The following is a 13,550-nucleotide window of genomic DNA, read 5'->3' on the forward strand; positions in this document are numbered from 1 at the left end:
TGTACACACATGTGTGTCCAAATATACACAAATACTCATATGCACACCCACACAAAATAAATGGTAGGCATTAACGAAAGAAAATTTGAAATCTGGGCTGGAGTTGTTACCCAGTAGTAGATTACTTGCCTAGCGTGCATTAAAGTCCTTAGTTAAGCCAGGTGTGATGGCACACACCTTTAATCCCAGCACTCAGGAAGCAGAGGTAGGAGGATTGCTATAAGTTGAAGGCCAGCCTAAGACTACATAGTGAATTCCAGGTCAGCCTGTGCTAGAGCAAGACCCTTCCTTGAAAAATAAACAAAAACAAAAAAAAGTAAGAAAGTCTTAAACCTCAAAACTATCAAAAAAGAAAATCTGGGCTGGAGAGATGGCTTAGCGGTTAAGCGCTTGCCTGTGAAGCCTAAGGACCCCGGTTCGAGGCTCAGTTCCCCAGGTCCCACGTTAGCCAGATGCACAAGGGGGCGCACGCGTCTGGAGTTCGTTTGCAGAGGCTGGAAGCCCTGGCGTGCCCATCCTCTCTCTCTCCCTCTACCTGTCTTTCTCTCTGTGTCTGTCGCTCTCAAATAAATAAATAAATAAATAAAATTAAAAAAAAAAAAGAAAATCTGAAATAAAATAAAATCTGTGCAAATGCTTCAAGACCCAAAGCCCCCAGAGCCAGGTGTGTGTAGTGGCACCCATCTTTAGTTATACCACTTGCAATACTAAGGTAGGAAGGTTGTTGTGAGTTCAAGGTCAGCCTGGGCTACAGTAAGACCCTGTCTCAAAAAAAAAAAAAGACCCAAAACACTCTGAAATATGAAACATTTGTGGTCCTAAATATTTCATAATAAATACTTAACCTGAATGATTTAAACCTCATGGTTTTTAAGCAAGTTCTTAATCTTTAAGGAAAAATAAAAATTTATGGTGGAGGATTACAGAAGCCCACCATAGCTTTTACACAAGGTCTCTGGATCTGAACCCAGGCACTCAGAGTTTCACAGCAGGGGCAGCCTTATTATAAGTAACGATTTGAGAATTATATCTGAATCTGTTTTGTTTCAGCAGTCTCTATGGAAGGTTTCAGCTGGGGAAACTACATCAATAGCAATAGCTTTATAGCAGCTCCAGTTACCTGTTTTAAACATGTGAGTATGAAATTTCTCACCTTCTTTTGAAGTGCTGAATTGCTGTTTAAATCTGAAAGTACATTATTAACACCTAAGCATCTATCCTTTAGAAAGTGTTCATTTTAACCTGAAAAGGAAATTTTTTTAACTCAGCATAATATTCAACAACTAAAAATAACTTTTGTACATATTACAAGGAAAATATCCCTGTTAAGAACTAGCAGTTTTCATTATAATCGTGGTATATTAGTTATATGTATGGAGGTTGTCAGCAAAATGTTTTTTTAAAAAAGGAAAATAATTACAGTTTTAGAGAGTTTGGAGTACTATAGCCCAGTGATAGAGTACTTGCCTAGAATGTTAAAGGTTCTGTGTTCTATCCCCAACACTGGGGGGGGGGGGAGGGCGGAATGCAATTTGAAATGATTTTTGAATAGGGAAAAACCACTAGTTTCATCCAACTTTTATGTTAAAATATATGTCATTGCAGGGACATAGAAAAAGTGTTCTATTAACAATATGGCTCAACCTAATAGAAACCATGCACATCACATATGTCTCCTAGATGGTTGTAATTTGACTAGATTTTTAAAGGAATGATCTTTCTTACAGTTTTTGTTTGTGTCTCCAAATGTAAAAGTCTCACACACTAAAAAAAGAAAGAACCATTAGTAATATAGCATTACAAGCTGGATAAGTGATCACTTTTCATCAAAAAAAATTATTGAAGGTTCTTTTCAGAGCATATGAAGTAATGTCAAAATGCATTATGGCAAGTTATTTCACTTTCATTTAGTATCTGTGATTATTTTCAGGTTTTTTGTTTGTTTGTTTGTTTGTTTGTTTGTTTGTTTGTTTGTTTTGGTTTTTCCCAAAGTAGATTTTCATTCTACTCATTTCTAGCCCAGGCTGGCCTAGAATTCACTATGTAGTCTCAGGCTGGCCTCAGACTCACAATGATCCTCCTGTCTCTGCCTCCTCAGTGCTGGGATTAAAGGCATATGCCACCATGCCTGGCTTTTCCAATATTTTTTACATATTACAAGTTTAAAGAGACTGTTTACTATATACATACATGTAAAACAACAAGGGAGGTGGTTGGAGAGAAAGCTTAGCGGTTAAGGCATTTGCCTGTGAATTTAAGGACCCAGGTTCCATACCCCAGGACCCACGTAAGCCAGATGCATAAGGAGACACTTGTGTCTGGAGTTTGTTTGCAGTGGCCAGATGCCCTGGCACACCCATTCTCATTCATTCTCATTCTCTCTCTCTCTCTCTCTCTCTCTCTCTCAATGGGTAAATAAAATTTCTAAAGAAAATAAATAATAGAGAAATTTTAGTTATGCAAAACTTGTTCTTGGGGGCTAGGGAGATGGCTCAGCAGTTAGAGGCACTTGCTTGCAAAGCCTACTGGCCTGGGTTCAGTTACTTAGCACCCACGTAAAGCCAAATATACAAAATGGTGCATGTGTCTGGAATTTGTTTGCAGTGGCAAGAGTCCTTGGTGTACCCATTCATTCTCATTCATTGTCTCTCTCTTTTTCTCTCTGCTCACAAAGAATTCACAGAAGCAGACTGGAGAGATGGCTTAGTGGTTAAGGCACTTGCTTGCAAAGCATAAAGACCCAGATTCAGTTCCCTAGTACCCAAGTAAGCCAGATGCACAAGGTGATGCATGTGTCTGTAGTTCATTTGCAGTAGTGCATTTGTAGTGCATTTCCTCCCCCTCCCCCTCAAATAAATAAATTAAATAATTATTTTTCTTTAAAAATTCATAAAAGTGGCCTGGAGAGATGGCTTAGTGGCTAAGGCATTTGACTGTAAAGCCAAAGGATCCTGGTTTGAAAAGCCAGATGCTCAAGGGTGCACGTGCATCTGCAGTTCATTTGCAGTGGCTAGAGGCTCTGGTGTACCCATTCTCTCTCTCTCTACCTACCTATTTCTGTATCTGTCTCTCAAATAAATAAATTAATTAAAATTTAAAAAAATACGTTGACCCCTTAAAGGCATGCTGTCTACAGCCTAGAAGTGGAAGCTTATGATGTATAAAGCAGGTGATTTATTTTGCTTTATTATTGGTAACAATGTCACATTAGTGGAATACATACATGGGTATATCATGTTATTCATACCTACAGAGCAGAGTTTATAGCTTAGTAATAGAGCATCTACACAGCACATAAGGCCTTATGGTCTAAAGGAGAAGTGAGAGAACACCAAAGAGGTCTTCATCTCTCCCCCCAAGATATTGTTTTATGGTGCTGAGAAGTTCAAAATTAAATTGTGTTCTCCTTTAGAGTAATTCTTCATCCCAGTTTCCTGAAACATGTGTCCTTTCTACTTCTGTATGTCCTTCGTCTTTCTTTAAATCTCCTTTTGATGTTTTAGTATCATAAACCAGGTCAAGGTATTTTATAAAAGTAGTCAGGATATTTTTAAAATAGCATTTCAAATTCCTGTAAGCATATTCCATTTCTGTCCATATCTTTGATGAAGAACTATACTAAATGAAGTTTTGTGTGAGAAAATCTCTATAATAAATAAATTGGTTTTGTTTGCAACTTTACTTTGTAAAGATTAAACTTTCCGGGCTGGAGAGATGGCTTAACAGTTAAGGCGCTTGCCTGAAAAGCCAAAGGACCCATGTTCAGTTTCGCCCGGACCCACATAAGCCAAATGCACAAGGTGGCACATGCATTTGGAGTTCATTTGCAGCAGCTCGAGGCCCTGGCATGCCCATTTCCTCTCTCTCTTTCTCTCCCACTTCCTTCCTCCCTTTCTGTCTCTCAAGTAAATAAATTAAAAAAAAAAAATTAAAGATTAAACTTTCAGTCAGAACAAGTTAAAATAGCTTTTCAGTTTGAAATTAGTGTAAATCTATGGTACTATAGAAAGTTTCAGTTCCTCTCAACATACTAAGGAAAGAAAAAAACATGGTCTACCTTGCAACTGCTTTCTTGTGTTATTTTTCCTATGAGCTAGGTACTAATTGTCCTATTAAAAAAAAAAGTTTAAAAAATAAACAGGTTTAAAAAGAAAAGAAAAACATTTAATTGAAAAAGGACTGGGGAGATAAATGCTAAACTGATAGTTATGCTTATATGGAGGGGCATTAGAAGAGTGGGATTAGACTGACTAATCCAAGGAACTTTAGTCTTACATTTCCATTTTTTACAAGGAAACCACTCATAAATACAAATTCAAGTTCAGGAGCTAAGTTGGAAGATGCTTGCCTATAATCCCAGCCCCTGAGAGGCAGAAACAGGACAATCAGGAGTTTGAAACTGATCTCAGTCTTACAAGCAAGTTCAAGACGAGCCTGGACTGCATGAGTCTGTGTCTCAAAAAAAACAAAACAAGGGCTGGAGAGATGGTTTAACGGTTAAGCGCTTGCCTGTGAAGCCTAAGGACCCTGGTTCAAGGCTCAGTTCCCCAGGACCCAAGTTAGTCAGATGCACAGTGGCTAGAGGCCCTGGAGCGCCCATCCTCCCTCCCTCCCTCTCTCCCTCTCTCTTTCAAATAAATAAGTAGAAATGAAAAAAAAAACAAAACAAAACAGTAAACTCAGTTTCAAAGAAAAAAATAGGATGTTTGTGATGTAGACTATATTAGCTAACCTTAGCTATTTTACTAATAAAGATAATCTGGATCCTTCACTTTCTCACTCAGAAATAAGGCATCTGTCTGCTCTACGGACCCCATCCTTTCCTGTTCCACTTGCCTTTCTTTAGGGTCTCACTCAAGTCCAGGCTGACCTGGAATTCACTATGTAGTCTCAGGGTGGCCTTCAACTCATGGTGGTCCTCATACTTCTGCGTCCTGAATGCTGGCTCCACTTGCCTTTCTTTACCTACATTTTATTTATCAGATGGAGAAAACTACATATCTTAGTACAGAGAACTAACTTTCTTACTTAATCAACATCTTCATTTGAAACCATTTGATTTAAAAGATCAGACTTCATGCTAAACTCAATTTTATTCTTTATAAGTAGGTTCTTTATTGTTCTCCCCCAAAGGTAATTTTCTTTGTCTTGTCTCTAAAAAGGGTTGGTAGCTTTGGCTTTAGGAAGTTTGTTTTTGGGAGATGCTGGAGGCAGAAAACCCTGCCTTATGTTGTCATTCTTTTAATACTAGACACCTGTCCTGACACTGGTTTCTCAATAGAGCTACCTTCTAGAGTCCTTATCTGCTTTCTCACCCACTTGGGCACAGGATAGGAGCCTTTTTCTGCTTGTTGGAAGATTTTCTTTCAAATGTGATTTACAAGCTCAAACACAGCACACTCCAAAGTGTCATGTTGAAGCAGAGCTGTCTGATTGAAATGAGCTGGCCTTGGGGAAGTGTCAGCTGGCTTCTTCATCTTAACCTGCCCTCATCTGGAGTCAAGATCCCAAATATTTCCCTTTCCTAAGCACTTAGATACAAAATTTATGCAATTTCAAGTATATAATTTTTCTTTCCATCACATATTTTTAAACTTCTGGGAAAGAAGTTTCTGCAAAGTATATCATAACTGTGTCGTCTTGGGTAATTGCTGTAATTATGCCTAGAGTTTACCTAAGTACTACTGCAGTTACTTAAGATAAGTGTATTGGATATCTAGTAGTGTTGTCATTAAAAAGTTTTAAAAAGCCGAACATGTTGGCACACGCCTTTAATCCCAGTACTTGGGAGGCACAGGTAAGAGGATCACTACTTAGTGAATTCCAGGTCATCCTGGGCTAGAAGGAGATTCTACCTCAGAAAAACAAAAGACAGCCGGGCGTGGTGGCGCACGCCTTTAATCCCAGCACTTGGGAGGCAGAGGTAGGAGGATTGCCATGAGTTCAAGGCCACCCTGAGATGACAGAGTTAATTCCAGGTCAGCCTGGACCAGAGTGAGACCCTACCTCGAAAAAACCAAAAAAAAAAAAAAAAAAAGTAACACTAAAAGGAGAGCTGGGTGTGGTGACTCAAAGCTTTAATCTCAGTACTCAGAATGCTGAGGTAGGAGGGCTGCCGGTAGTTATGGCCAGTCTGGATTACAGAGTGAGTTTCAGGTCAGCCTGGGCTAGAGTGAAACTGTACCTTAAAAAAAAAAAAGTAAAACCTGACTAGAATAATAGCTTCTCAGTGGTAAAGCTTATAAGTTATTTTATTTGTGTATGTATTGACACACCAGAGTTTCTTGCTACTGCAAATGAATTCCGGACATATTCCAATTTGTCTGGTTTTACATGGTTACTTTGGAATCAAACTGGGACCAGCAGGCTTTGCAAGCAAGTGCCTTTAATGGCTGAGCCATTTCCCCAACCCCTTCAAGTTACTTTTTGAAACAGGGTCTCACCTAAACTCAAAGGTCACAAAATGGGCTAGACAAACTAGAAGCAAGCCCTGGGAATCCTCCTGTCTCAGCCTTTTTAATGCTGGGATTCCAGACTCATTACCATGCCCAGCATCTTTACAAGGGTGCTGGGGATCCAAACTAAGATCTTCATGCTTGTGCAATAAGCACTTTACCTACTGAGCCATCTCCCCAGCCCCTAGTTCATCTCTTTATTAAAGAAACTCTTGCTACTGTTTTGAGTGACGACATTAATAATTTTCAACTAGGCTTTAGCCTACTTTTCATAACTCACAATCCGTTTAATTCTTAAACTTCTACAAGAAATAACCATGTCTATGAACTGTGAGACAAAAGAATCTCCAGAATAATAACAGAATACCCTATGCCATTTATGTATTCTGGATTCATTCATTCCCTCAGTCAGTTTTTGCTTACTCATGTGATTTGGGATGGGGTGGTTTTTTTGCTGAGGTGGGTGGGTGTGATTGAAACAAGCTACATAACCCATGGGCTGGCCTGAATTCACAATCCTCCTTCCTTGCTACCTAAGCCCTAGGATCATAGGTATGAATCATTATTCCTATCTATGCTATAACTTTAGAAGGCATTGCTTTGGGGGTATTAGTTTTCAAGACAAGATCTGACTCTATCCTAGACTGGCCAAAGACTTCACTGTAAAACTCATGTAATCCCCCTGCCTCTGTCTCCCAAATGCTGGGGTTTGAGTGGGGGGTTGTTTGTTGCTTTGTTTTGAGGTAGAGTTTCACTCTAGCCCAGGGTGACCTGGAATTCACTATGTAGTCTTATGGCATCCTTGAACTCACAGCAATCCTCCTCCCTTTGCCTCCCAAGTGCTGGGATTGAAGGCATGCTCCACCACACTTGGCTAAGTGCAGTATTTTTGAAGGGACAAGGTTATGTGTATTTCTTTGCAACGTATGTAATGTAGAGTATATTAGTTAGTTTTTAGGTTTTAAGAACAGAAAAATCAAAAGCCCTCTTTTAGGGTATGGAATATATTTAGTGTGTGAAGGAGTGTATGCACATACAGATCCATGCACCTATGTGAACATATGTGGAAGCCAGAAAAGGACATCAAGTCTCCTTCTCTATCACGCTCCCACTTCATTTCCCTGAGAACAGAGTCTCTTGCAGAACCTAGAGATCCTAGGTTTTTCAGTTAGACTTTCTGACCAAGAAACCTTGGTGATCCTCCTGTCTACCTGCTCAGTGCTAGAGTAACAGGCATGTGTGACCATCCTACTTTTTTAAATGAATGCTAAAAATTGACCTCAGGTCCTCTTGCTTGTGCAGCAAGCTCTTTTACTTGCTGAACCATCTCTCCAGTCCCCTAAAAGGCCTTTTGTTTGCATATGTGCAGTTGCTATGGCTCAACCTTACACTAAACTCCTGAGTCTCTACTCAGGTGAATATTAGTTATAAACTTTTTTCAACTAAAGTTGTTTGGGGGGTTTTGTTGTTGTTACTTGTTTTGTTTTAGTGTTTCTCTCCTTGATCTCTGACTCACGTTCAGGAATATTTTCTTGAGGTAGGGTTTCGCTCTAGTCCAGGCTAGCCTGGAATTTACTATGTAGTCTCATGGTGGCCTCAAACTCACAGCAATCCTCCTACCTCTGCCTCCTAGGTGCAAGGATTAAAGGCTATCCATCACACCCATCCAGAAATCTTTTGAAAATTGAAAATTAATAATAAGACTTCATTTCATTATAAATAAAGGTAGACTTTTCAGTAGAATATTCTAAAGGAAAGTAAAACTTAAAATTGTGCTTCATCTGAGTTAGTTGTTTTGAGGGAATATCGTTCTACAGAAGCAGTGAATTCTAATATACTAAAAATCACCTTCCTTATCCTAATTTACTTTTTAAAAATATATTTATTTATTTATTTATTCATTTGAGAGGGTGTAAGTGAGAATGGGCACATGGGGCCTCCAGCGACACTGCAAACGAACTCCAGATGCGTGTGCCCTCTTGTGCATCTGGCTGACATTGGATTTTTTTTTTTCCTTTGAGGATGTCTTGAATAATGGCCTTTCTCTTTGTTTTTTTGTTTTGATTTGGAAGTTTTAAACCAGATGTGGTGATCTCAACACTTATGAGGCTGAGGCTGGAAGATCATAGCAAGTTCCAGGCCCACCTTGGTTATAGCATGATGCCTTGTGTCAGAAAAAAAATCATGGAGGTTTTTTGTTTTGGGGTTGGTTTTTTTTTTTTTTTTATAGCCATTCAAATTAGTGGCCTCAGCTTCCTTACATATAATATACATAGTATTCTCTTTTCCTTTATACTCTTCCTTGCACTCCCCATCTCACTAATACCATCATCCCCAAAATAGATTTTGGTATTAGAATGCCAGATGTGTACCAAACACATTTTGGAGAGGAGAGCATGAATGAATTTTTCTTTCTATTTAGTGAGAAGAGGTTGAGATAGATTGTTGCTGTGTATCCCCAGGCTTGCCTCAAACTTACATTTCTCCTGTATCAGCCCCTTATGTGCTGGGAATGTACCACCATATCCAGCTTCTTTTTTCCTTCTTCTTTGGGCAAATGTACTTCATCTGTCTTTGATAGCTACATGCTAGTTATCATATCTTCTAGAATTTTAGTGGTGGATTTATTTGGGGATGGGTTCTTTCTGGGTCTCGGTCTCCTAAGTGCAACTTCATGTGTAGCTTCTGCCCAGTTATACTCTTTAGCCCAAAGGTTTTGTGTGATTATATAGATTGGCAGCTCTGGAGGGAAATCCTTACTTCTGCTCTAAAGCATTCTGTATGCCCTTAGAGAGTTTGAATACCAGCCATCTTGGCTGTTAGACTATCCAGGATTGTTCTTGTAATGAAGAAAGTGAGACTTTTTTTTACCAGTAGACAGACAGGTGAGGGTTATCATACATTTGTGTTGGGGACCCCTCAGCATTTGGATTTGGCCATCTCCTACAGGACCTGATGACAGCTTACTTTGCAGGGAAGGAGAGTCGCTCCCAGATAGCTCTCACGAGTGGCCCTGGAACAGGAAGTGGTGGAGCAGATCTTCCTTGTTTGGGAGGAGCCTGAGGTAGACCTCGCGTCCTGAGTCTGGAAGGTAAATTTGTTGTTACCTGTAAATGATGGTTCTGCTAGTTCATGCTATGCCAATCCAGACTTTCAGAGGTATCCCTCCTGCCAGCAAGAGAAGACAGATGACTTGGATGAAGATGGCTGTCAAGCCCTGGGTCATTTAGTCTTCCACACTTAAAGAGTATTCATTTTAGCAAAAGGGCAGATGTATCTATTAAATCACTATTATCTCAATACATTGAGCACATACTATGACTGAAGTGCTCATTTTTGTTGATGTTTTTGTTTCTGCATTTTCTTTTTTCATAGAGTGAACCATATGGATTGGTTTAAGAGGGTCTAGCAGAACCACAACCTTACAGGCAAGAACAAATGTCACTTTCTGCTACTTTCTCCTATACCAATCCAGACTATAGGGACAAAACAGAAGATCTCCCACTCAAGAGAACATTACTTTTGTTTTTTGTTTTTTTTAAGTAAACATTTTGACAGCTTCTTTAATAAAATAGCAATATTTTCTCCAAACAAATACTTAAAAAAAAATCAGCATAACAGACTGTCATATCTAACTCAAAAAGGAATCCTGTATGCCAAATTCATGTATCAGTGCTGCTAGCTTATCAGCATAATCATCTCTCTTAGTGAAAATTAGCCTACTTCACAGGTTTGGTAATTAAGCAGAGGGGAGTAGACGCCCTCCTTCAGTTCAGTGCAATTTTATGCATGCATTTAACAGCGTCTATCTGCTCAGATTGGTCTTCCTCACAGAAATGAGTACATAGTATTTATATTAACATATGTCAGTTTATTCTATGCCAGTTTATTCTATGCTACCTGTCTTCCTTCTAGCCTCTCTTTTTCTGATCATATCTGCTGGCAATAGGGATGGCCCTATGGTCTAGAGTGATGTATGGGAGATAGCAGAACCTGAAGGATCCAATATAAGATAGCTGGGCCTAGTGATATGAGTCTATAATCCCAGCCCTTGGGAGACTGAGGCAGGAGGATTGCAAATTCAAGACCAGCCTGGTCTTCAGAGTAAGTTGCAGCCTGAACTACATAACAAGACTCTGACACCAAAAAGAAAAAAAATAATTTAATGAGGCTTTTATTTTTTCCACTCTCCACTTATCCAGTTTCCTGGAGAAAGTCATGTGTTCGCACATGTCTCCAAGTCATTAAGGTATATAATAGCTTGGCACATAAGAAGTTAGCATGTCTTTGTTTCTAGATTTGTCCTAGTTTACTATTATTTGACATTCTCTTTCTCTCCTCCAGGAACTCTATAAACTATTGAAAGAGTAGGGACTGTTTTAGGATAACCCTCCTGTTGAGCTACCGAATGAGGAACATTTTATCCATGGAGTACATTTGCCTGATACCCACATTTGCTAGTTCTTAGATGTCTTTGTTTGCCTTTTTTTTTTTTTTTTTGAGCTTTGAGGCTATTTTGTTTGTTCCTGACTTATGCATATTAGCAGATCTTTTTAGAACCTCACCTAATCCTTTTAGTTAATGTTCAAAATTCTAAATTTCATGAAATCCTGAATATGCAGGGTCACATAAACTATCAACATTTATGAATATTCATACTCACTTATTGAGTTTACCATTGCATAAACTGCAAATGATTGTGAATTGCTTTGCAGTTTAAGAGTTAATGTCACAAAAATGTTAACTTGGGAATATATGCAACATTTTTGGGAAATTGCTTTGTTATACTCATTTAAGTCAATTTTTTCAGTCTCTCCCCCCCCCCCCCATCTTAACCCCATGGTGTGGAGACTAGAGATTACCAGTTCTAACATTCAAAGTTTTCTCTGTAGAGTAATTGCTGCATGGGAAACTGTTTAACAATTTACTATGGGTTTCATCTCTACAATCTGTTCAGCTCCATCTTTTTAATAGCTTCTCCACTGCTCTTTCCTTGTGTCTAACAGACATCTAGTTTAACTTAAGTTGGAAATTTAGATAGTTGTTTAATATTTTTCCTGTTCATGTTGTTGGAACCCACTGATTGGAATTATTATTCTTTTTGCTCTTTGGCCAGATCATTTAAAATTAAGGATTAAAGCATATTCATTCATTAAAGTGCTAGATTTCTTAAATTAGCTTGATGTCATGACACCTGTCAAGTTTTTTACTGAGTTTTAGAACAGTTCATACTTAAGTGCTGTATTGGATCTGTTGAATTTTGGAGTCAACATGAATCTAGTATGTGCATCTTTTATCTTGAGTTTTGTCCTGACATTGACTTTTTCCAAGTAGAATTCTATATAATGGGGAATAGCAACAACATTTTTAAATTAAAAAAATGAATGGATAGTATCATTTTAGTTGAATATTTCTATTATTAATGATGATACTTAATTTTGAATGATGTGCTTTATACTCTTGTGTCAATAAGATTATAATTCATTGATTTTTATATGACAGGCGCCTATGGGGACCTGCTGGGGTGATATCTCAGAAAATGTGAGAGTAGAAGTTCCCAATACAGACTGCAGCCTACCTACCAAAGTCTTCTGGATTGCTGGAATTATAAAATTAGCAGGTGAAAATCATACATGATGATTTACTAGAATAAGCCAATGACATCTGAAACCGTTTCTTTTTTAAAAGCATGTTTATAAATTTTGCAAGTGTTACCAAATCAATTATACATTTTTATATAAATGGTACATTAGGAATTGGCAAGTTTTCTCTATAAAAGACAAACAATGAACACTTTAAGCTTTGTGGGCTTTACAGTCAGTTACAGCTACCCTTCTCCATCATTATAACATGTAAACAGCTATAGCAATGCATAAGGGTATGGGTATGACTCTAGAATTTTATTCATGAGTACTGAAACTTGGCTTTCATATAATTGACAGATCTTATAAAATATTCTTCGCTCAGGTTTTCTAACTATTTAAAAAATGTAGAAAACATTTGTAGATCCCAGGCCATTAAAGTAAAATAATCAGACAATAGCCTAGACTATCATATAGCTTCTCTCCGCACTCCCACAAGTGTTGGCTACTTGATACTGTCATTTCAGGTCCACCTTTCTACTCAAGCACCTTTAGTGGCCTCTTTGTCTTTAAAAGATCATGATGGAGCCGGGCGTGGTGGTGCACGCCTTTAATCCCAGCACTCGGGAGGCAGAGGCAGGAGGATCGCAGTGAGTTCAAGGCCACCTGAGACTACAGTTAATTCCAGGTCAGCCTGGGCTAGAGTGAGACCCTACCTCAAAAATCACAAAAAAAATAAAATAAAATAAAATATCATGATGGTCACTATTTGAAGCTGTCAGTGAGCTACAGTGTACACCACTGCAAAAATGTTTTATTGTACACTAATATAAGTGATCTGTTCTAGTGAGGCTAGGCTCTGTTTCAGCCAGCATGTTTTCTGTTACCTCTATGCCTCCGGTAACTCTTACAAGGATGTCCTAAGCTCTATTTTCTTTGATCATCCAATTCAGTCCCCCATCTTTTCCTTGAAACATCTTTCCAACCAATATAAGCAATCTTTAAATGCTTCTGCTTTTCTCTACACTAATTTAAATCAACAACACATTGTTTGTGCCTCATTGTTTTAAGTCACTTGCATTTAAATAATTGTAAATGGCTACAAGGATGGCTTAGCAGTTAAGGTTAAAGCATTTCCCTACAAAGCTAAAGGACCTTGGTTCTCTAGGACCCACTAAGCCAGATGCACAAGGTGGTGCATGAATCTGGAGTTCATTTGCAGCGGCCAGAGGCCCTTAGCACACCCATTCTTGCTTGCCACTCGCGCTCTCTCTTTCTCTGCCTCTTTCTTGCTCTCTCAAATAAATAAATAAAAATGATAAATAGTTGGGCTGGGGAAATGGCTTAGTGGTTAAGGCGTTTGCCTGTGAAGCCTAAGGAACCAGGTTCGATTCTCCAGTTCCCATGTAAGCCAGATGCACATGGTGCCACATGCATCTGGAGTTGGTTTGCAGTGGCTGGAACCCAGCACCCATGCTGTCTCTCCCTCCCCCCATCCCCGTATGTGTGTGTG

The 13,550-nt window shown here is 38.8% G+C and overlaps 1 protein-coding gene across 9 annotated transcripts in view; it reads left to right on the forward strand.

The window, feature by feature from the left end:
• The window catches only part of Mbtd1 (mbt domain containing 1), an 87,585-nt gene that overhangs the window by 41,025 nt on the left and 33,010 nt on the right, over window positions 1-13,550 (forward strand). For 7 of the 9 annotated variants that reach the window (XM_045159302.1, XM_045159301.1, XM_045159303.1 and 4 more), the window contains 2 exons: window positions 1,051-1,133; window positions 11,958-12,075. In XM_045159302.1, the coding sequence (XP_045015237.1) occupies window positions 1,051-1,133; window positions 11,958-12,075 (201 nt within the window). The remainder of the gene's footprint in view (window positions 1-1,050; window positions 1,134-11,957; window positions 12,076-13,550) is intronic. The other 2 variants (XM_045159306.1, XM_045159308.1) reach the window with 1 other exon arrangement.

Source organism: Jaculus jaculus, chromosome 9 (genome assembly GCF_020740685.1).
Source record: "Jaculus jaculus isolate mJacJac1 chromosome 9, mJacJac1.mat.Y.cur, whole genome shotgun sequence".
Lineage (NCBI taxonomy): Eukaryota > Metazoa > Chordata > Mammalia > Rodentia > Dipodidae > Jaculus > Jaculus jaculus.